This window comes from Mus musculus, chromosome 13 (assembly GCF_000001635.26).
Source record: "Mus musculus strain C57BL/6J chromosome 13, GRCm38.p6 C57BL/6J".
NCBI classification, from domain to species: domain Eukaryota; kingdom Metazoa; phylum Chordata; class Mammalia; order Rodentia; family Muridae; genus Mus; species Mus musculus.
The window spans coordinates 42,153,395-42,178,058 of NC_000079.6; the positions used below are offsets into that span (position 1 = coordinate 42,153,395).

The window sequence follows — 24,664 nt, forward strand, 5'->3', positions numbered from 1 at the left end:
GTAACAGCCATGGGAAAGCAATGAATTAAAATATGTGGCTTTTCTAAAATAAGGAATATATGGAGGAACGATTTCTGTTTATATGTACAAGGATCCAACAAATCAAAACCAGACAGAATAATGGCAAGTAGTCATTGCTTAAATGCATAATGGTTTAGAGAAATTGTGGCTAGTTCCTGACATTTAAACTGATTTACTTCCAGAGAAGCTAAAATCGAGGCCAGTGTTTTCTTCACTGTAGTGGTGTCTTCTCGCCTGTCTCGCCTTCTAGGTCTACTTGACTTCCTAGTCACCATTAATGCAAAGAAGCATTTGTAGTGGATATTTTTGTTCTATTACATTGGTAATTTTTATTAAACCAAGAGCTATCACACTCTTAGGACTTCTTCATGTTTTGGGCGAGAAACCAGAAATGAGTATTTCTTTATTTTTGTAACTTTCTGTTCATTGATGTAATCTCTGTGGTCACAACACTTCCTGATCCCACTGTCCAGTATATCATGACCAGGAGAAGTATATTCACTCCTATATTTATTACTACCTGGGGGTGTTTTTCCTCATACAAATAGCAGCATCCTTTGTCCAGAGGCTTGGGAGCCATCAGTAAAGGGTTATGAGTGCAGTAGTCAGTTACCCTATAGGAAGGTGGAGTTTTCTTCTTTGTTTGGGCATCCTCTCTCAGAGTGTGGTGTCAGTAGAGTCTGTGGTTGGATGAACAATGAGGGGAGGATTGCCCACTTGTGAAAGATGAAGTTCCATGACCTGGGTTCCTCCAGACAGGAACAGAGTGTTCTAGAAAAGCTCGGCGTGATATCCATATTAGTGTTTCTATGGACTTGATTGCGAGTCTTCTTAAAATGTCCATAGTGTCAAGAAACAGCTTTGTTAAAGGAGGCTTCTCACCCTTTTGATATTAATCTTAGTTTTTAAACAATCATGGCACATGGACAATTTTACCAACTGATTTTCTTTTTTGTCTTAACAGAAGTCTTAGAGGCTGGCGTTAAAGGAACTTCTGAGTCTCTTAAAGGTGTGAAACGAAAAAAGATTGTTGCTGAGAATCACCTGAAAAAAATACCAAAATCCCCCCTGAGGAATCCTCTTCAGACAAAACACAAGCAAAACACAGAAGAGCCGCCGTTCAGTGTCCTCCCGAGCGCATCAGAGTCTCATAAGAAACACAACTGTGTCCCTGCTAAACAGGGGAGGCAATTTACCAAGCAAAATGGAGAAACTCCAGGGATGACTGCTGAGTCCTCAGAATCTGGGGACTTGGTCTCCCCAAAGAAAACCTCCTCTCCTCACCAGCGGTCAGAACTGCGGAGATGGAGGTCGGAGGGTTCAGACCCAACCAGGCTCAGTGGCCTCGATGGGCAGCGGGACTCCAGCTCCTCCTCCAGTAAAGCCAGGACTGACAATAGTGAATGTAGCTCTCCTTGCTGTAGCACCACGCCCCCCTCCTATACAAGTACCGCGTTCGATGTCTTACTGAAAGCAATGGAGCCAGAACTGAGCACCTTGTCACAAAAGGGCTCATCTTGTGCAATTAAGACAGAAAAACTGAGACCAAATAAAACTGTAAGATCCCCTTCTAAATTAAAGAACAGCTCCCTGGATGCCCCAAATGCTACGTCCCCAGACCTGGTTGTCGAGTCGCCCTGTCCTCCGTGTACCTCGTACCCAGTACATGTGGCCTCCACTCAGAAGAGTGAACAAGTGGCAGCTCAGTGTGTTTCTCACCTGTACAGCTCACAGGACCACCTTGTTCCCAAACTTAGCCAACAGAATCAGCAGCTTCCGGGGCATCTGGGCTTCACAGGCTCACTGACAAACCTGCACACCCTTGAGAGCACTAAACTTGAGCCGATCTATAATACAGCAGTGACATCCACTGTAGGTCTCACTTCTCCCTCCACTAGAACTCAGGTCACTCCTCCACACCAGCAAATGGATTCTGTGTCACCTTTGTCAGTAAGCCCTGCCAGTTCCACACAGTCACCCCCAGGGCCAATTTACAGCTCAGCCCATGTTGCTTCTGTTGTCAGTCAAAGTGTAGAACAAATGTGCAGTCTCCTTCTTCGAGATCAGAAGCCAAAAAAACAAGGCAAATATATCTGTGAGTACTGCAATAGAGCATGTGCAAAGCCCAGCGTGCTTTTAAAGCATATCCGCTCCCACACTGGAGAGCGGCCTTACCCCTGTGTGACTTGTGGGTTTTCATTTAAGACTAAAAGTAACCTGTATAAGCACAAGAAGTCCCATGCACACACCATCAAACTGGGCCTTGTCTTACAACCAGAGGCTGGGGGCTTGTTCTTGTCCCAAGAGTGCCCCAAAGCACTTAGTGTCCATTCAGACATTGAAGACAGTGGGGAGAGCGATGAAGAGGGGCTTGCAGATGGGAGACAGAACAACCCATGTGTCAAGGACCTGCAACCTGTGCAAACAATGAAGACGGTATCGAATCCCGAATCTTTACCCAAATTGATACCAAGCAATTCAGATCATGTGGTCCGTGGCTTCTCTTCACAGGACAGACCTTCAGACTCACAAGCCCCGACAGAGTTACCAAAGGTTGTGGTCCACCCAGTAAGCATGCCCCCCTTGAAAACTGACTGTCTTCAGGTGGCCAATCCCAATCCTGAACTTCCTAGTCCACAGAGCCCGAGGGACCTTCATGTTGCAAGCATACTGTCACATTCAGCCAGTGTGTCATCCTTAGAGATGGATGAGTCGTGCCATCAGAAAGGGGATGTGATTCAGTCAGAAGGGAAGCCAGATTCTCACAGTGGAACAGCACATGCGCAGCTCCAGAGACAGCAGGCCACAGAGGACCCCCAGGAACAGCAGGGGAAGCTGCTGCTGAGTCCCCGGAGCTTAGGAAGTACAGACTCTGGCTACTTTTCACGGTCCGAGAGTGCTGATCAAGCCGTGAGTCCTCCAACTCCGTTTGCCAGAACTTTTCCCACCATGGACCCAGACCCAGCTAAGAACGGTGGAGCCCCAGGGCCTCGAATCAGTGCTCCAGCACCTTCTGCTTTGGCTACCGGAGAGAAGTCATCGGTCGTCACAGGCCAGATGCGCCCACCCTTGGCCACCAAAACTCTGGAGGAAAGGATTTCCAAGCTGATCTCAGACAATGAAGCCTTGGTTGATGATAAGCAACTGGATAGCGTGAAGCCCCGGAGAACCTCACTTTCTAGACGGGGAAGCATTGACTCCCCCAAATCATACATATTCAAAGATTCCTTCCAGTTTGACCTAAAACCGATGGGACGGAGAACAAGCTCCAGCTCTGATATACCAAAGTCCCCGTTCACCCCAACTGAGAAGTCAAAGCAGGTGTTCCTCCTGTCTGTCCCTTCCCTGGACTGCCTGCCTATCACCAGAAGTAACTCCATGCCAACCACGGGCTATTCAGCAATCCCTGCAAATATAATTCCTCCCCCTCCCTCTTTGAGAGGAAGCCAGTCATTTGATGATAAAATTGGCACCTTGTATGATGATGTCTTTGTGTCAGGACCCAACCCATCCATGCCCCCAAGTGGCCATCACCGTCCCCTGGTCAGACAGGCTGCAGTGGAAGACTCCACAGCCAGTGAGAGTCATGTTCCAGGCTCTGGGCAGTCTGTGGATGAGAGCTGTCAAGGGTGCCCATCCTCCAGTGAGGCTGGACCAGTACAGAGCAAAGCAGCGCAGACCCCTCACCTAGAGAAGAAGAAGTCACATCAAGGACGAGGAACCATGTTTGAGTGTGAAACCTGTCGAAATAGGTATCGGAAGCTGGAGAATTTTGAGAATCATAAGAAATTTTACTGTTCAGAGTTACATGGGCCCAAAACAAAGGCAGCTGTGAGAGAGGCAGAGCACGGCCCGGCACCCGGTGGGGCACAACCCCAGGTTCTCCACTACAGAGTTGCTGCTCCCACAGCTGTGTGGGAGCAGACACCCCAGATAAGAAAAAGGAGGAAGATGAAAAGCGTAGGCGATGAGGAGGACTTGCAGCCACATGAGAGTGGGCGGTCCCCAGAAAGCGCTGATGCCCTTCAGCTGCAGCCGGTCCCAGGGGCTGCTCCCAGTCCATCCAAACATACCTCTGCCACGGCAGCTGACCAGGCACACAGAGGCGTCCAGCTTGTGGCCCGGGGCCCTGAACGGGCCTTGCCCCTGAAGCAGTGCCCCATGGTTGAACAGCAGCTGAATGCTGCAGCTCAGGACAAGATGGAGGTGAAGAGACAAGGGGGTGGCATCTCTGTCATCCAGCACACCAACTCCCTGAGCAGGCCCAATTCATTTGACAAGCCAGAGCCCTTGGAAGGGGGCATCACCTTTTCTTTACAGGAGTTAGGCAGAACTGGGATGCCTGGGGCCCTGAAAGTGATAGGAATGGCCCCAGAGGAAGGCCACCCACCTCAGGATGCCATGCATCAGACAGCACTGTCACATAACCTTAGAGGAGAGCCACGGGAAAGTGCTAGAAAGATTCCAAGTGAGCGGTATGTGTTAGGGCAGCCCTTGAGACTTGTCCGGCAGCACAACATCCAGGTCCCAGAAATTCTGGTCACTGAAGAGCCAGACCGGGACCTGGAAGCCCAGAGTCACGATGAAGAAAAGTCAGAGAAGTTCACTTGGCCTCAGCGTAGTGAAACCTTATCAAAGCTGCCAACAGAAAAGCTGCCACCTAAAAAGAAAAGGCTTCGGCTGGCTGAGATAGAGCACTCCTCAACCGAGTCAAGCTTCGAGTCCACTCTGTCCCGGAGTCTCAGCAGAGAGAGCAGCTTATCCCATGCATCTAGCTTCTCTGCCTCCCTAGACCTAGAAGACATTTCTAAAGTAGAGCTGGCCCCCAAAATTGACTTTCCAAGCAAAGCAGAGTTTCTTTTGATTCCACTGGGTTCAAACACACTGAGTGTCCCCGGAAGTCACAGGGAAATGAGGCGGGCGGCATCAGAGCAGATCAGTTGCGTGCCTACACTGATGGAGGTCTCTGATTTCAGAAGTAAGTCATTCGACTGCGGGAGCATTGCTCCTTCCCACGTGGTGCCAGCACTTGTTGAATCACAGCCCTCCTACTCCCCATCTGCTGTTGGGGGCACTGCACACGTGCCCCTTCTAGAACGGAGGCGAGGTCCCCTGATTCGGCAAATATCTTTAAACATAGCTTCAGATAGTCACCTCTCTCCTGGCAGTGCAGCAGCTCTCCAAACCATTGTTCTTCCTAGTGTGAACACAGTGCCGTTTCAGGCTCCGAGGCTCCCCGATATGGCTTCTGCTGACTGCCCTGCACATACTGTGCACCCCCAGGCCCTGGCTAAAGATCTTCAGGCAGAAATTTCAAGTTCCAGCTCTACGGACACATTTCCTCCTCAACAACTTTTTGGTGCCCATTTATTAAACAAAACCAATACATCCCTTAGTCACCAAAACACACCACTGCCTCTGCCAGTGTCTGCACAGGGTGGCAAACCAGATGCAGCACCCACTGCATGTGTGTCTTCGACAGGGGAGGGTAGCTTTGCTCCCAAGTACCAGCTTCAGTGTCAGGCCTTCACTTCAGACCAGGGTTGCTCTGCTCCTCTGCGTTCTTCACCTAATCAAGTTCTTCCAGGTCAAGCTGGAGCAGATCCATGCCCAGCGTCAGAAGCACCGCCAGCCAAAGCAGCCGATCCCATGGCTAAACCGTGCCCTCTGCCGCCGCTGGAGCTCGGGCTCCCGAGGGATGAGGTGCTGCAGAAGCAGCTGCCCTCCTTTGTGCTGCCCGTGCCCCAAAAGAGGAACGTGACAGTGGACTGTTTCACTCCTGTCACATCTCTGCCACAGATCTTAGTGACCCAGGATCTGCCCAACATGCCAATTTGCCAAACTAATCAAAGTCTAGTGCCAGTCAGCGAAGAACAAAATTCCATGCCAAAATCACAGAACTATCTCCAAAATGCATCGCCTACACCGGAGAAGGAGCTTGCATGCAAAACTGTTCTCCCAGAGGTGGGCCAGAGTGTTCCAGTTTCAGAGTCCTCGCCGACAGTTCAGAAGGTGTCTGTTGGTAGACTCTCCCCACAACAAGAATCCTCAGCCTCCAGTAAAAGGATGCTTTCCCCAGCAAATAGTTTAGACATTGCCATGGAAAAGCATCAGAAGCGGGCTAAAGATGAGAACGGAGCTGTTTGTAGCACAAACATAAGAGCGCTGGAGCTGCCAAGCTCAAGAGCTAATGAGAGCCATAAACAAAAGAAGCCAGTCCTGGTAAGGCAGCTCTGTACCACGGAGCCCCTTGAAGGAGCGGCGCTGGAACAGGGTGCTTGCTCGGCCTCTGGAAGGAGCAGCAACAAGGCTGCTAATTTGACTCAGGTTTTACCAACTGATAGTCTGTCATCCAGACCCTCCACGTTTGCAGTCACAGACCATGTCAATGAATTGCAGGAGTTTAAAAACACCAAGGTGTCCACATCTCTGACTCCTACAGTGGGAAGTTTCCCTGCTCCATCGGAAAGTGCCTGTGTTTTGCCTTTGAAGTCTATAGACAACAACCAGGAAAAGGGGTCGCCAGGGGTTAGACATGAAGAGAACAAGGTCATCCAAGGGCAGAGGCCGCCTCTAGTGTCTGGTCTTTCATTGGTGAGCAGCTCAGACACTCAACAGCCGTCATTTCCCAGCCTCAAGACTGCAACTAGCTTTACATGGTGTTACCTGCTGAGACAGAAGGCATTGCCGTTGGCTCAGAATGACCAGAAAACTTCAGCCTATACGGGGTGGACAGTAAGCTCCAGTAACCCAAATCCACTTGGTTTGCCTACAAAAGTTGCTCTTTCTCTTCTTAATTCTAAACAGAAGACTGGAAAGTCACTGTATTGCCAAGCAATAACCACCCATTCAAAATCAGATTTAGTGGTCTATTCAAGCAAGTGGAAAAACAACTTAAGCAAGGTACTTGAGATATAATTTATCTTCAATGGTGTTTGTGCAAATTAGTTTCAACAAGTCTCAACACCTTTAAGTATCTTAAAGTATTTTAATTGTGAGTGACAGGTTGTACTATGTGATTATTAGATGGGAGGTGACACTTTCCCCAGCAGTCCCACTGGGAAGAGTCACCTACAATTCTGGCAGTGATTCTGTCTAAATATTTTGCAAGCAATGACTTCTGCGGGGCACTGATTGTTAGTTTGTTCGTGCTTTTCCCTTCAGCTGACTCTGCTCAGAGGAGGCTAGCACTTTGATTTTTCTCGTCACTGAGGAGTTATCAGTTGAGAGAAGATCATGGCTACAGTCTCTCAAGGCTCATTTGGGAAAGCCAGCATGTAGATTTCCAGAGGTGATTGTATTCTGCTGTGTACTGTACAAAGAATCAGTAATATTTGTCATGTGCCTCCTGCAGACTGGTCTGTTCTTGACATACCCATTGTAATATTCTGAGTGACCCTCTGAGAGCCACTGGCTACCATCAGAAAGATGCATGAAAGAGCTCATTCCATTAGTAGCTGATTTGGTCAAAGATTTGTGGGATAATTTAAGGTCATGACATTGTAATTTGTGGAATTCTCTTTAGATTTGTTGGCTTTATAAACTAGGGGAAATCATTTAAATCAAATAAATAAGGGCATTATTTTAGACTCTGTTCATTCAGAATTATTGATTAGCTTTTTGATGTCTGCAGGTTCACAAGCACATAGTTCTGATCCAGAGGCATTTATGGATCTAACCACATGAACTATTGTGGGGCTAGCATTACAGTGGGGGTCTGCAAGGCTCTAACATGGCTGTTCTGTGGAGTTTTGGATACGGGAAGGCACTCCACAGTGGTAGTCAGCAGAGTTAGTGGTGATAATAGCAATAACAGGTATTTTAGATAAATGAATTTTCTTTAAATTAGTAGATCTTTAATTCATGTGAAAATAAGAAAAATTGGGTTTAATTAAGAAGACTACAGGGACTCTGGCAGAGACAGAAGGTTTTGTAAGGAGTTAGAAGTTGGCAACCTGAGTGACCTGGTGGTGGAGAACCTGTGTCAGGGAAGAAAGGGGCATCCAACGACATGGGAATTTTGTTATTTCTAACTTCCCAGAACCCAGGACTCCTAAATTGGTTGGGCCATGCCTCCTCATGAGAACATAAGGAGATGTTGGTTTATATCCCTAATTTTCCTATAAACATGGGTCTCCCAGGCCTCAAATGTAATTCAGCGCTAAGCATGTGAGGGTCTTCCCTTCCATCCCCAGAACCCAAGGAGAAAGTTAAAAAGCCTTAAGTATTGAGTGCAAGTACCGGGTGCCGTGGAAGAAGCCCTGGCAGTACTGAGTACTGGTGCTGTGTACTCAGCTTCAGCAATCAGGAGAGGGCTGCAGGTGGAAGGTCTGTCCAGGGGTTTGTCAGCATGCAGGAATGACTGAGACTGCTCAGAGAGGAGAATGGAGAGAAGATGGAGGAGTCTACTTGGGAAACAGAAAGAAATTCTTCCTAGAAGGAGGAGAGCCCTAGTAGCACCATAGTAGCAAGCACAACTCAGAAGGTCGTGGCTCAAGAGTTGTTAAGATTAGTGCTGTCATATAAAAATGAGGTGAGAGTCTCTGCTCTGCTCATTTTGTCACTGGAGACTTGAATCCATGAACAAGTGGCTTAGGAGGTTGGGACACCTAGCAGACTGTTGTCTATAACCCATATGGGAATAAATCCATGGCTCAGAATGGAAAGGAGCAGGAAGACAGTCTACTGTGAAAACAAGACGCAGGCCATCTGCCCTATACAGATGATGTGGTAGAGCGGGCAAGCTCGCGGGGACTGCCCAAGTGCTCATTTGAGGCCTTTAACTCCCAAGTAGAAGCCAGATCTGATGGTAGCAAAGTGAGCGAAAGATCCAGAGAGCGAGGGCTGCGGCATGCTCTTGGATTAAGAGCTTGCTGAACATCTGTAGGTTCTAGGTTCCATCTCTTAAATGCTGCCCACACCCCCAAAAAAGGTAAAGCGAATTTGATTTTTTTGGAAAGGAGATAAGAAGGCCATTGTTAGGTAGTGAAGTCTGTGCCAGGAATGTGTGTTCTATGTGGGGAATCTGGTCGGCTTGCCTCCTAGGGACTGGGAGGGAACAGGCAGGCTGGGCAGAAATCACAATTCTCCCTTCTTTCTGTGGAACTGGCCAACAGCCTTGCTTACCACGCTGTAGCCACGACTGGGCTCCGGTCCTTTGCCAGTGGACACAGCCACTCCTTCCATGGTGCTCATTCTCTGGTCTCAGGAAGTCACTTGAGTCCAGTTGAGTCCCACTGTGGGAAAGGAGCTCTTCCTGTGCCCCATGTGGAGACCCCGGCAGGAGCCTTGGCTGTTAACACTTGGCTTTGACAAAGTGGACAGCCCTATAAAGTCTTGAATACATCTCTAAGGCAGTATTCACTCTAAGATTGCTATGTATGCTTTCTTGTTCTGCTATCTGTTACCTTTTCCCAAAGATTTTATCATTGTCAGCCCAAACTCTCAGTTTGACTTCACCTAACTTTTTATGCTAGCCAGTATTCGAGTTTTGAAAACTGTTTTAGAGAGAGAAACTATGTTCTGCTTCAGAGTAATGGGGGAGGGGCAAGCTGGGGCTTCTGCTTAACCTTGGTGACTCTCCCAAGTTGAAGGGGCTTTGGTGGTGTCTTTGAGGGACCTGAAACTGTATTGTTCTTTCTTCAAGGAAATAACTCTTTAAGAAATAGAGTTAAACTATGGCACAGTTGGCCAGTAAAACATAAAGACTGCTTAGTCTGATAAAGAAGGATTTCGGTTAAAGTTCCTGGACTCCCAGGAAAGGTGGGAGACTGGAGGAAAGAGAGCAGATGGTCTTGACCCTGCTACCTCTGTGGGCTCCATTTCATTGAGCTAAGCTCTGGTCTGTACTTTGTTATGTTAATTACTAGTGAAACATTATAGTATTTATGTGTCCAGTTTAATGAAATTAGTTTCTCTTTGTTTTTCCCTTTCAGAGAGCATTAGGTAATCAAAAGGCCACAGTAGTTGAATTCAGCAATAAAGATGACTCTGAAATTAACAGTGAGCAAGATAAAGAAAATTCCTTAATCAAAAGTGAACCAAGAAGAATTAAAATATTTGACGGAGGGCAAGTACATGCGTTATCCTTCAATGTCCATTTAACCTCACCTTTTAAGTGTGCGTTTGCCATCACGGGAATGAAGACCTGCCAGCGATGCTTTTCTTTAAAGGGTTTCGTTTTTGTTTTTTATGCTAAGAGAATCTTTCCAACAATATGTATTAGCATTGTGTTAGATAATTCTATTTTGATAGAGGAAGTGATGACCAGGAGAAACTGTGGCTCCTGCAGGTCTTTGAGACTCTCTTGAGAGTAAGCCCAGCTTCCAAGGGCACGTGCACGGGGTGTGGCTGGAAAGTTCTCTAAGTGGGGTGTGCTTAATGCCTTTTGCTGTCCTTTTGTTTTGGTACAAGAATAGTGAGCCAGTGGTGCCCAGGATTATGAAAAAAACAAGCTACAAGAGCCAAGGTCGGGCAAGGCTTGGAAGTAGCTCAAACTTGACTGTCAATGTGATCGAATTTAGCAAAGGAAAGCCTTTCCAACTGGTATCTTAAAATGGTGGAATTATTTAAGAATTAAACTTCCCATTGAATGACTCTGCGTAGAATTAGCTGTCATAGCTTTAGGCATGTTGCAGAAACTAGGAATCTTCTCTTTCTTAAATGTGCATAAAACCATTGGAGATTTGTGTATAAAGGTTGTGCTTTATTTTTTAGGTTGAATTTTAGTCAGTATTTTCTCAAAGACGTAGTGCCCAATTTCCCTGCTCTTTTTTTTTTTTTTTCTCCTTCTTTAAATTAGATACAAGTCAAATGAGGATTACGTGTATGTCCGAGGCAGGGGAAGAGGAAAGTACATTTGTGAAGAGTGTGGAATACGTTGTAAGAAGCCTAGTATGTTGAAGAAGCACATCCGAACCCACACAGATGTCCGCCCCTACCACTGCTCTTACTGTAACTTCTCCTTCAAGACGAAAGGTATGAGCTGCGCATCGCTGCGGTCCTCCTGTGTGCCTTTAAATGGGAGAGCCAGTGCTGTGTAGTCGGAGGATAAGCCGCTGCCACAGGCTAAGTTACATCTTTCAGCACTGGAGTATGCATGTATGTGTTCTTTATGTTTCTAGACCCTTTAAGGAAAGTACTTCTAATGACAGGGTTTTAGAAAATACAGAAGTAAGAGTAACATTTAAAAGGGATTAACTGTTTCTTTTTATATTTTACTTCCCAAATCATAGTTCCATAACAATAGCTAACATGTTTTCAAAATATGTACTTTGGAATTGAAGGAGAGAAAGAAATGTTTGTGATCACAAGTAAATTCATTAGAGTTCAAAAAGATTCGAGACAGATTTTAAATAATAATCAGAATGAATTTTATAGTCACTCATTTTACTATCTTATTTTAGCCACAGATAGCCATCTTTTATGATAAAGTTTAACCTAATTATATTAAATTATACTAAATTTTAAATTTAAATTCTTAAACATTTCTATTACTAAATGTTGTTAATGGGCTTTCAGAATTAGTAATATATATATTTAGCATGCTTCTGTTTTATGTTTATTTAAAGCCCAAGCCCTCATGATGAAACAATTTTACCTTTTATGGGTTTCCTGTTATGCATAATGGCTACAGTAGTATAAAGCATTTGCTTTTTGTTCACAGGTCATTATGTGACAAGTCATTAAAGATGGTGCTTTTGTATCCTATTCTTTATGAAGTAGGACTTCCTTTAGCCAAGCAATCTATTCCTGGGGATAGCTGACTTCAATGGCAGTGTCTATTTAAAAAATGGTCATTTTATGAAACTGTGCTCCTTTGAGTTCACATTTGTCTTTTTGGTAGTGCTGGTTATCTTTGTGGTTTTCTGGTAAAGACTAATCATTTCTTTAGCCAGTTTTGCTGCAGTTCTGGCTCAGATTTATTGGCATTTAAAGAAAGTTACAGCTGTCACAACTGAATGCTTTTCTGAGCGCTCAGACATCAGTAGTATCTGGGAAAGGATCACCAAAACAAAGTGTGCTTCAGAAAGCTCTGAGCTTCTAGAGAGTTCCAGGCAGGCCCTCGGGGCAGAGGAGCCTGCAGTTCTGGGCTCTCTGCTAGGTCTGTAGGCCCTTCTTCCCTTCAGGGTGGGCTAAGGGGAAAGTAGTCAGCCTGAGTCCTCAGGATTGCCTCAAAATGGAGTCTTGTAACCATGACTGCTGTGCCATTGCTGTGGCACTGTGATTTGGGAAGGATCTGTTACCTTGGGACGTGAGAACAGGACATGTTTAAAAAGCTAACGTAGGAAGAAAGCAAAGCCATGTATATCACCATCTTACAGAGGAGATTGCGGTGTGACATGGAATGAGTGTGTCCTACACATGTAGACGCATAGTTTCCTTTTAATTACTTAAGGAGTTGATTGATAGTAATAGGTTATGATGTAATATAGATATTAAAAACTTAAATTCCCAAGTTCACTCAGGCACAGTTGTAGAGTAGTTTCTTAGTACAGACCTTGCTCCGTCTAAGGAACCAAAGCTTGTGAAAGCGAACTCCTAGTGAGCCTTTAATTTACCTAAGCATGCTGGTACTTCTATGAAAGCGTATTGACTTACAAATGGAGGCCAAGGCCACTGCAAGAAGGCTTTTAACCAGCTATTTATTTATTTATTTATTTATTTATTTACATTTTAGTGTGAAAACTTTGAAGCTCTTACAGGAAGTAGAGATTTATATAACAAATTTCTGTGTGTCTTAATGACTCTTACCACTCTGCCTTAGTTTTCAGTGTGGTGTAAATGTCAGCCGCAGGCAGACCGGCTGAGGCCTGTGTTATCTGTCGGATCCACCTGGCTGCAGTCAGCAGTGATGCCTCTTAGCGAATCTGTGCTTCAGAAGCATCTTAGACTTCTTAAGCACTTGGCTTTGGGGTGCTGTGTGGTTGTTTGACAAGAATATACCGGATATTGCCAGAATTGGCATATACAGTTGTGACCAACTTCTCAAACTATGCATTTATCAAGGAATTGAAGCTGTGTGAATCCAACAGATTTGCATGGCTTTCTAGTACAAGCCCAACATTTGGAACAAAGAGTCCAACATTTTCAGCATTTCCGGTTTGTTCCTGTCCCCCAAATTGAATATTTAAATGTTGTGCTGTGTTTACTCTTGCTGACAGGGTTTTGAGGTATAGCATCATCCACTCAGGATGACTGGGGTTCTCAGGAGAGTCTGAGCAGCTCCGTGTCATCCTTGGTCACTCCAGGCAGTGTGCCCTGTGAACCTGTGATATTCACACAGGGGGCCATGCCAGCTGACATAGCAGATAGCCTACAGTTCTCCAGACACATTTGCTTAGCATGTGAAGGGAAAGTGCTGAGCTTGTCAGCTACTCTGTGCCATACACAGTGCAGTTTACAATGCTAAAAAGCAACCCAGAATAGTCATCAAACATTTAAACTTTAGAACCATAAGTGCCCAGGTGCCAGAAATGAAGGAGAAACTAAAAACTAGCAAGGTAGGGGATCATTCAAACATCATAGTGGAGCCAAGGCAATACTCATACCAATGGGTCTGGATGGCACTGCCTGCCAGGTGCTCCTGAAGTACGCCTGCCTGACCGTCCTTTCCAGTGACGTTGGGTCACATAGGAAATAAGCATTTGAAATTAATGAAATAGTTATGGTTTCAGGCAGAAAACTTATAAGAGATGCTTCTATAACTTGGAATCCTTAGAACACTTTACTGAAGATGGACTAAAAATTAAAATGAGAATATATACAGGAAAGTTATCTACTGTGAGAGCATGCCAGCAACACAACTAATGGATTGCTTACATGCCAGTAAGTGCAGGTCAGACGCACTCTGAAAGAGACACAGAGTGGGCATGTGCTTAGGAAATAAGAACTGGAGAATACGCCTCCAACGGGAAAAAGTAGCTACCATTAAAAGAGACAAGGCAGATTTGAAAACAGAATGCCAGTTAGTACAAAGGTCATTGCAAAGGTTATACCAGTGGTTTTTATATACAGTTTTAGTTGTTGAGATTGTCTAGCCATAGTCAGTGTAGCTGTTTCCTTGAAGAATAGAATTTTCCAGAGCTGATGAATGAAATAGCCGAGCACCACTCCATAAGTTTAATAGACACTCTTTCCCCTCAAGGAAACCTGACAAAACACATGAAGTCCAAGGCGCACAGTAAGAAGTGTGTGGATTTAGGCGTCTCGGTGGGCTTGATAGACGAGCAGGACACAGAAGAATCAGGTAAGCCCTGCTCCGTGCTCCCATCTGTGCCCCCAGTGCTGTTTGCTTCATACTGTTTACTTTACACACACGCTCCTCTACCCAGCCCACGTCATTCTCTCAGTTCCTCTTACAGTGTTTTGTCTTTTAAGTATATTTATCCTATAGATTCTGGATCAGTGTTTTTATCTAACTGCTTATCTTACCCTACTAGGGAAGAGTTTGGCATCCAGAACTCAAATGCTTAATTAACTTTCTCAAAGTATGTGTCTGGCCACACTGGGCTTTGGCCAACATTTTGGATTGGTTTCCATTTGCCACTATAAACTGCAAATCACCTGAGAATCCTCAAAGTACTGCCTTCTTCCTTGTTCTTCTCTTTTTCATTGCCACCCAGGCTCATACTTGTATGTCCTGAGGAGAGGACCCTGTCCCCTGTTAGCACCTTCCTCCTCCGTTCTCATCCCTACCCCATCCTGCACTGTTGATATCGCTGCTGTAAGATGTAACAGAGCCCACTGCTGTCCTGAAACTCCATCTGACCCTCTCTGACCTTCCCTTGCATGGCTCTCGCCAGAAGCATTTTCCTTCTCTGACCTCCCAGATCTTAAGGGTTCCTTCTCTCAGGAAGTCCTTGACCTGTCTTCCTTGGTGTGTGATTGGTCCATGTTTCTCACCCTGCCGAGCTGCTGCATGAGCAGAGCCCACTGCCTAGCTGTCACCTTCTCTGAGACACTTAGTGCAGCACTCCTGGTGTTGGCACGGGCTAGGACTGTGGCTCGGTGGTGGAGTGCCTGCCTGGTATGCTGTGGGGCTGGGTTCAGTCGCTAAGCCCAACGCCTCCCTAATGAAGAGAACAAGAAAGGGGTGCCATGAGCATTTGCAGATAAAATATTTTACTTGTTAAAAACACTTATTGTGTTGAAAAACATTTGTTTTCTTTTTTCCCTTAATACTATTAACAAATGTAGATAATTATTTACAACCAGTTTAAAGGAAAAGACAGTCTTTTACTGTATTATGACCAATCAGAGTGTAGACGTATATTTTTGTAGATTTTCTGTTTTTAAACTCAAGAATTTATAACTCATTTTATCCAACTTTTCAACCAGTAATCCACTCAATGAATCATCCTGAATTAATTTCTAAATGTGTATGAACAGTGACCTAGTCTCAGGTAGTAAGAGCTACTCCATTGTAAAGAGCTAGGACAAATGTGTACGGATTGGAGATGGTATGTAGTACCATTGACTGGCTAGTGCCAAGTAAAGGCTGAACAAGCCATGCTGCCACTGTGCACACAGCCATGTGCACTTGGAGGAGAGCCTTGGGAGAGTGGGCTACATGTTCAGATTACAGGGAATTCCCAGGGGAAGCCGGCACTCACATCCTGTCTGTGAGAAGCCCAGTTCTGTGGACAGCACATTACCAGGGGGACTGGCTTGCCGGCCCACGCACACATTTCTCCATTTCCTTTTATATCTTTCCTTTAATCCAAAGCTCCCCTTAGGTTCTACGTAAAAGTTTATAGCCTGGTTCCCTGTTATGGTAAAACAAGCCTCTCTTACCTGTTGGCCCTTCTCTGTATATGCTTTTAGATTGCTGTATTCATGGGAAGCGTGCTGAATTCTGTCTGCTTTCTTCAGATAGTGAAGAACAGTGTGCAGGTACTAACTCCAGAGTGTGTGTCATGTGGGAGTCCTCCAAGGCTCCATCACTGTGCCAACAAAATACAGCCTGGCCTCTTGCTTTTTTTGTTTTGTTTTTTTTGTTTTTTGTTTTTTTGAGACAGTTTCTCTGTGTAGCCCTGGCTGTCCTGGAACTCACTTTGTAGACCAGGCTGGCCTCGAACTCAGAAATCCACTTGCCTCTGCCTCCCAAGTGCTGGGATTAAAGGCGTGCGCCACCACTGCTCGGTGGCCTCTTGCTTTATTAGAGGCTTACAGTGCACGTATAAATACAGGAGGCAGTTGTAAACAGTTGGTCTTGATTTTTCTATTATTACCTTTTTTGTTGTTTAAAAAAATATTCAATAATATATGCTCATGTCTGAGAGGGCAATTAAAAATATTTTACATGCTCTGTGCTCATGGCTGAAGTGGATTGTATCTCCTCGCGGCTACCTCATCCTTTGCATACAGTCAGTGGGGCTCTGGAGAGCACTGCATTCTCCTCTGGTTCATTCCAGCCTCTCTCCACTTCCCATCACAGACAACAGGCTTCCCTTCCATTCATTTAATATGTAAGCGATACTCACGAGATGCAGTTTTCTTCATGTTGGTGTTTTTAATGTGGAGGGAAAATAGTACTTTATATGCAGATACATAGCATAGTATCTATTCTTACAATATTATTTTCCAAAAAGGACCTTCCATCCCCCTCTTTAGCATATCATTGTCTGGATTTACGTGTTGGCCCAATTGCACTGATAATAGTTGTGTGTTGTCTTTTTCTCCTCCTCTCCCCTCCCCTCTCCCCTCCTCTCCCCTCCTCTTGTCTCCTCTCTTCTTTTCTTTTTCTCTGCCACTTTCACCTCTTTCTCCTCCTCTTCTTTTTTCTCTTTTTTAAAAACAGGGTTTCTTTTTTTTGTTTGTTTGTTTTGTTTTGTTAGCCCTGGCTGTCCTGGAACTCACTCTGTATACCACGCTGGCCTTGAACTCAGAGATCTACTTGACTCTGCCGTTCAAGTACCATCACTGGCTAGCTAATTGTGTTTCTTTTTTTTTTTTTTTTTTTTTTCCATTTTTTATTAGGTATTTAGCTCATTTACATTTCCAATGCTATACCAAAAGTCCCCCTTACCCACCCACCCCGCTAATTGTGTTTCTTAATGATTGATGCTTGGTCTCATTTTCTTTCTACAGAACTTTCACTCTAATAAGATAATGATAGTGACAGGAGGGTTCTGTATTGTGTAGGTGCAGGTTAGGTGTGGTGTATGGGTGTGTGTGTGTGTGTGTGTGTGTGTGTGCTTGTGGGAGAGGAGAGGAGGAAGTAGGGTGTGCTATTCTGTCACTCCCCACCCTCTTCCCTTGGGTCGGGGTCTCACTGAACCTGGAGCTACAGCCGCACCCAACAAGCCCTATCATCTTCCTGTCTCCAGCCCGCACTCCTGGTGACATAAGGCTTACAGGTGCGTGAATGCCTGGGTGTCCTAGCTAGATTTATGTTGCTGTGATAAAACACTGACCGAAAGCAACTTGGGACAAAATAGTTTACTTCAGATTTACAGCTTCCAGTCTATCATAAAACTCAAGGCAGGAATTCAAGAGAGCAACCTGGAGGGTGGAACTGAAGCAGAGACTGTAGAGGAATGTTACTGTCTTGCTCCCCATGACTAGTTCAGCCTGTTTTCTTACACAACATTGAGCCACTTGCCCAGGGGTGGCAGCACCCACAGTGGCTAAACTCTCCCACATCAATCATTAATCAAGAAAATGCCCCAGGATTGACTATAACCTAATCTGATAGAAGTATTTTCTCAGGATTGAGGTTCCATATTCCCAGATGACCCTAGCTTGTGTCAAGTTGTCAAGAAAACTAACCACACTTGGCTTTTTCTATAGGGTCTGAACATAGATCCATGTTTGTGTAGGAAGCTCTCTGCCTGCTGACTCTCTACGTTGAGATTTTGCTTATCAGGTTTCTAAATGCTTGGCAAGCAGGACTCAGAAACCTTCAATGTAGCCCTGTTTGTCTGGAGACTGTGCCAATTTCTAGCCTCCCAGTAGCCTAGAATATGCTGGATATTCTTTTCCTGCTGCCTCCACCATCTCTCTAGCCTCTGCTTGTCCCCAAGGGCAGAGGCCTCTGACCTTCCTGTCCTCTGGCATTGCTCAGTCCCCAGATGCCCTCCCCAGTCTTCTGCCCATTCTCTGCACACCTGCCTGCACACCATCTCGACGTGGGTGTCAGGGGACAGGACTCAGGCGTAGTGTACCCAAACTTCCAGGTTACCTGCACACCATCTCGATGTGGGTGTCAGGTGACAGGACTCAGGTGTAGTGCACCCACACTTCCAGGTTACCCTTCCTCCCTGTCTTCCCTCAGCTGTTCCACCACAGAGCTTGAAGTTGTCTTGATTTCCATCTTTCTGCCTATTCCACCTCTATTATAGCAATAAAACAGGGGGCGGGAGAGGTAGCTCAAAAGTTACAAGCACTTGCTACTCTTCTAGAGGACTGAAGTTTAGTTCCTAGCACCCACATTTGGTGGCTTACAACTGTCATCAACTCAAGGGAACTGACCTGGCCTGGCCTCCATGGGCATCCACACACAGGCAGTACACACAGAAATGTGTGTGGTGGGAGAGATACAAACTCCTTCAAAATTCTAGTCTTTTAATCTGCTACCTTATCAGTACCTTATCACTGCTGTCTATCAGTGCTCTGTTGGCTTCTAGTAGCTCCTGAGTGGTGTTTGGTTCAGCCTTATACCAACTGTTTTCCATAGGACAAAATGACATATTTAGTCCTCCTGCTGCTGAATGTCTGAGGCTTGTCTCCTGGCCCTCCATCCCTCACTCCCTCAGCCTCAGCCATGGGCCTGGCTGTTGACTGCACAGACCCAACAAGTTCCTGTCCCAAGGCCTCTGCACTCCTTTCCACGGTCTTCACATGGTTTTGGATACCCCTGGATGCTTAGGCTCATCACCCTGTACTTGTGGTTCTGTGTTTAGAGGGCCCTTCTCAGCAGGCACAGTTAGAAAGCAGCCAGCCCTCTCCTGGGAAGAGCGAGGGGATGCAAGGGGGTGACTGTTGGCCTGTGGTTATGGTGTCTTTCATCACTCCAATATTAGATATGGATATCAGGCCTTCACATAGGCTAGGCTAACTCTGTACTGTCAATCAACCTTCAGTCCTCAGAGGCCTCTGTCCTGCCTTAGACTGAGCCCTACTATGAGACATCAGATTAGCTCAGTGAAAACTGGAAATCAGAAGTAACCCAGTGAGCTCCTTCATCTCTTGGAGTTTTGCCTTGACACAGCTGAAGTTGGTCATTTAATCCCAGTCACAGATTTCAGCTATCCACTATGTAAATGTAGTAATTTAAGAAGTAGCCAGATTGAGTGAGCCAAGGAGCCAGTACCACGAAACACCAAGTCAGTAGCAACTGGAAAACGGTGACATCGTCATCTTGAGTATGGTGGCATACTTTAGTCCCATCCACTTGGTCTACTCCAGGGAGTCAGATCTCTTGAACCCAGAAATTTTCATGCAGCCTGGACAATAGAGATAGTCTATCTCAATAAAATAAATAAAAATTTAAAATCCCCAAACAAAAGAGTTTTTCTCTAGGTTTTACTAAGAGGAACCAACAGGCTGGTAGTTATGACAGCCATGGGGTTCTACAGTTAGTTCTTCAAGAAAGACTGGTAGGCAGCTGAGGAGTTGACTCCGTAAGTAGAGCACTTGCAGTAAAATATAAGGACCAGAGTTCAAATCCCCGGAACCCACCCAAATGGTGGTGCATGCCTGTAATCCTAGGGGCTCCTTTAGCTGTAAGACGTCCAGGAAGAAAACCAACCCTGACCCCTGGTAGGAGAGCACACTCCACACACATGTGCATACTTCATGCATACATACATACATACATACATACATACATACATACATACACACATACACACACACACACACACACACACACACACACACAATAAGAGAAGAAGGCCTGTTACATTTGGTACACATCCATGAAAGTCACAGCCTTAAACTTAGCCCTTGATTATTACAGACATGGGGAGTGGGGAGTCTTTAAAAACAAACAGCAGGACATAATTCAGGAGATTTGATTCTTCCAGAAGCCTTGGTGCTTTTCCAGTTAAAAGGCACATTTAGGGTCCTGGTTACCAAACCGTTCTTTTCTCTAGGTCATAAATAATCATTACCAAGGAATGTCTGAGCCTTTCTTCATTAAACAAGGACATGTTGAACACTCAAATGCAACTGCATGATTTCTGCTAAGCCTGGTGGGCTGCTCCTCGTTGTTTAAACACCATCACCATTTGGTAGTCTCTTGGTCAGCTGTACAGCTGTACAGCTGTACAGCTTTGTGGGGAAACTTGAAGCTTTTAAATATGTTGTCCTTTAGTTATTCCTCTATAGGAATAACTTGTCCTTGTTTTATTGTGAAGATTTCGATTGTTCTTGATTACATATGTGCATGTTTGCCTAAGTGTGGCTCTGTGCGTGTGTATGCAGTGCTTGCTGAGGCCAGAAAAAATACTGGATCCCTGGGAGTTAGAGGCGAGCTGCTTGACGTGGGTGATGCAGACTGAAGTCTGACCCTCTGCACAGCAGCACGTGCTCTCCAGCCCATTGTAGTTCTCACTGAAGGTTCTCTCTACACTTAGTCTCCTTAGCTTCACTGGCCTCAGTCTCTATGTCCCAGCTGTCAGGTGATAGTTTTCTCATGCACATTCTCCACTGACAGAATATGTTCAGTGAAGTCAGAGAGACCCGGTGAGGTGGGCTGCAGATCCTTGCGTTTCCTGATTCTCTAGCGGGCCCTTGCAGCAGTGGGCTTTGTAGGCTTCCCCTCACTCCGCTAGCACAGGAATTTATGATGTCATTTTCAGTGGCGCTGGCTCAAGGATGGAGAATCAAGTAGAGTTGAATATACATTTTTGTACACAGCCATTATAATTTGCAATTATACATTTGCAATTTAGAAGTTGTTACCACTTAGCTTTAAAATTAGCAATGTATAATGTATAATTATGGTATAAGCTCCTGAAAAGTTGGATCTTTTCAACTTCATACTGCACATTCCCATAGTCTTGCCATATAAAATTATGTGGCCTCAGGAGTCTTGCCCTTGTGTTTTGAGGGTATTAAGGAATATATCTTCGTTTGCACCTTTGTGTCAAAAATGGTGCCACCAGCAATTTGCTTTTCAGCCTTTGATCCAAAGAATGTTTTCATCAACAGAGTGCTAGACTTCAGCACAAGGAATGTTAATGTGTGTCCTCAGTGGCCAGCCCAGGGACAGCAGCCTCAAAGGGCTAGTGCAGGGAGAAGTATGCTTTGCAATGGAATTTTAAGTACTGACCTATATACATGAGATAATGGTTCAGACCACAGGCTTGCAAGCCTGGGTCATGTTTACCCTTAGAAGCACTGAGTGAATTTTATAAAAGTACTAGCAACATTTTCCTTCTAAATGAGGCCAGTAGGCTGTCAGTACCAGATTTTTCACACAAACATCTATTGTCTTTAAGTTTCTTTGTAGAATAGGAAATCATAATGGCCTTTAAGACGTATACTTAGTGCAGTGTTGATAGCAATTACTTACAAACAACAGAGCAAGGGTGGCCTTCTGGTTTATGCCTAAAGCTAACAGTCTGCAGTTCTGGCCCACTGTGTTCATGTAGGTTGCTTTCCTACTTTAAATAGAAGCATTATTCACAAGCTTTACAGAAGGGTTTCCCTGGCTGCTGTTGTTTGGCTTTCAACCTAGTACTTCCTAACTGGGAGGAAAATAAATCCAGACTAGTTATAACAAAAGAGTTGGGGAGGGGACCTTGTCTTCTGGGCTGCTGCTGTCTTTGTGGCTCCAGCTCATCCAGCAGGTGTCACTGTCTGGCAGCGGTGGGAGCAGATTATGGCTCATCCAGGCAGCCTTGGGAAGAAGGTCCTTTCCCAAAGAAATTCTCAGGGAAGCCTTTGTTATAAGCTTTTTCGAGCATTCATTTTGGAGGGGGGAAAAAAAACCCCACTGCTACATTAAAAGATTCTCTTTTCCTTCTTGGGTTAAATTGTACATGCAAAAAAGAAATAACTTTTGTAATCTAAAAATTGTGTCATGTGTTAGAAACATTTACAGTGAATGGGGATTGTGTCTGGAAGAACAAATTGCATGGAGCTTTTAAGTGCCATTTATTTACAAATTTGTTAAGCAAATGTGGATGTCTTCTCCATAGCCTCTAATGGCTACCACAGAGAAGCCAGAGCATTTATCTTCCTGGGGTATTAGCCTATGTTGTACACACTAAAAATAATAATGGCTGCAATATGATAATAAGAAGGCAGTGAGTCCTGTTGGAATGGTGAGGAGAGTCTGGGGTTCACATGCTGGTTGGATGCTGTCTTAGTCAGGATTTCTATTCCTGCACAAACATCATGACCAAGAAGCAAGTTGGGGAGGAAAGGGTTTATTCGGCTTACACTTCCATATTGCTGTCCATCACCAAGGAAGTCAGGACTGGAACTCAAGCAGGTCAGGAAGCAGGAGCTGATGCAGAGGCCATGGAGGGATGTTCTTTACTGGCTTGCCTCACCTGACTTGCTCAGCCTGCTTTCTTATAGAACCAAGACTACCAGTCCTGAGATGGTCCCACCCACAAGGGGCCTTTCCCCCTTGATCACTAATTGAGAAAATGCCTTAGAGTTGGCTCTCATGGAGGCATTTCCTCAACTGAAGCTCCTTTCCCTGTGATAACCCAGCTGTGTCAAGTTGACACAAAACTAGCCAGTACAGATGCTTTCCAGCCATCTAAGCCCCTAACTTCCTTTGTAAGGTATGTTATCTATTAACTGTCATATCATAGGGATTTTGTTTTGATTTGGTAACATGATACAAACAGCCTGGCGCCGGCAACCTTTTTCTTAAAGTGCCGGGTAGTAAGTATCTCAGGCATGCTTGGCTGTATGTTCTCTGTTGTCACTGCTAGCAAACTCCAGTTGTACTGCAGCATACAAACAAGCTTGCTGTGCCCCCACCACCACCACAAAATTTTCTTTACAAGAATAGACAGTGAGCCAAATGTGGTAGTGACTAGAGTTGCCAGGCCAGGTAACCAAGGAACTGTGAGTGCCGCCATAGTTACTATGTTAAATAGCACATCAATTTCATAAACTCATACTCGGTGAGGCTTTGGAGAAATGGCCAAGTCTGTGTCACCTCTTTGCATACTGATAAAAGCTACAAACAGGACTAGAAAGATGGCTCAGCAATTAAGAACACTTACTGCTCCCAGCACCCACATGGTGGCTCACAAACCTCTGTAAATCCAGTTTCAGGGAGATACTGAAGCCTCTTCTAGCCTCCCTTAGTGCCTGTGTACACATACTATACATACACAATGCAGGCTGAAGAGTCATGGAATAAAGATACATCTTTAAAAACATTTTTAGTTAAAAAACAAAACAACAACAAAAATAACAAAAATCAAAACAAACAAAACCAGCCAGGCATTTCCTGGGGACCAGTCCTGATTCACTGCCAGCAGGCGTCTCTGGGAGCTGGCCTCTTAACTAGCATACAGCAGTACATAACCAGTACAGCAGAACTGAACAGGCGCTTAGAGCCCTGTTGTGGAAAGAACTGTCTTCTGGGAATGACCTAGAAATTGTGTGAGAGAAGGCTCAAACGCCATGTATACAAGGCCCTTCCCCTAGGCTGAGAGGCTGACAGTTGCTGGAGTTGGGGTGATTCTTCTTAGCATTGTAGCTGCCTGTATCTGTAACCCCAATTCCAACCAAGCTGGACTTAGGTAGAATGATTGCTGTGGTGTGGCTATATAAGGTTCTTAGAGCGTTTTCATGTATCTCCAGGAAACTCTATCTTCTACTCATGGATATTACCCACCTTATCATTTTCTTTGTTCCAAAATACTGGACTGGTTTGACAAATAGATGGTAATCCACTATTCATTTGTAGATTTCCAGAACTTTTGACAGTGACCTTTCTCTTTGGGAAATTCAGACACCAATTCTCTCAGAGAAAGAAAGACCATTCTCTCCAGACCCTGGGAAGGGAGCTGAAAGAAAAGAATGGCAGTCTCTCCTTGGGTTCCCTCAGCATCAAGGCTGATGGCTCTTTCGAGGAAGGAAGTTTAGAGCTGTATGACAACTAACCCTGACAACTCACTCTTAAACTTTGTTAGGGAGATAAAACATTAAGAAATTAAGTTCAATTATTAGTTTACACTCTCCTTGGAGGCTATGCTTCATATAGTCTGCTATCCATAATCAGATAATTATATGAAGCTTTTAATGTCTCTGCCTTTAAACAAGGAACTCATGTGTATCTTTAATAAGCTAGCTTAATAACTATAATCTATTGTTGACCTTTCAGATCATCCTCTAGTCAGTTTTAAATATGGCTGAATGGAAGTGTTTAGCACAAACCGTGTGCATTGAATCTCAACTCTGTATAACACTAAAACTCATTAACTGCATTTTTCACTTACTGTAACCCTTAATTAGTGCTGGTTTTAATTATGACCAGGTGGTGTTGGCATATATATACTGCTAAGCTAAATTCTCTACTAGTATAGATGGCTGGAGCAAGAGTAGAGCCATTTTACATTCATATGTACAATTGAGTAAGAAAGGCAAGAGTAGGAAGAACACTATTGGATAGTAAAAAATAAATAAGTGTAAAGCATGCACCTAGGTTAGGGTGCGTGCC

General features: G+C 44.9%; 1 protein-coding gene across 8 annotated transcripts in view; it reads left to right on the forward strand.

The window, feature by feature from the left end:
* The window catches only part of Hivep1 (human immunodeficiency virus type I enhancer binding protein 1), a 133,132-nt gene that overhangs the window by 101,496 nt on the left and 6,972 nt on the right, over positions 1-24,664 (forward strand). For 6 of the 8 annotated variants that reach the window (XM_006516839.4, XM_017315359.2, XM_006516840.4 and 3 more), the window contains 5 exons: positions 986-6,924; positions 9,957-10,090; positions 10,823-10,998; positions 14,168-14,269; positions 15,847-15,915. In XM_006516839.4, coding sequence (XP_006516902.1) covers positions 986-6,924; positions 9,957-10,090; positions 10,823-10,998; positions 14,168-14,269; positions 15,847-15,915 — 6,420 coding nt within the window. The remainder of the gene's footprint in view (positions 1-985; positions 6,925-9,956; positions 10,091-10,822; positions 10,999-14,167; positions 14,270-15,846; positions 15,916-24,664) is intronic. The other 2 variants (NM_007772.2, XM_017315360.1) reach the window with 1 other exon arrangement.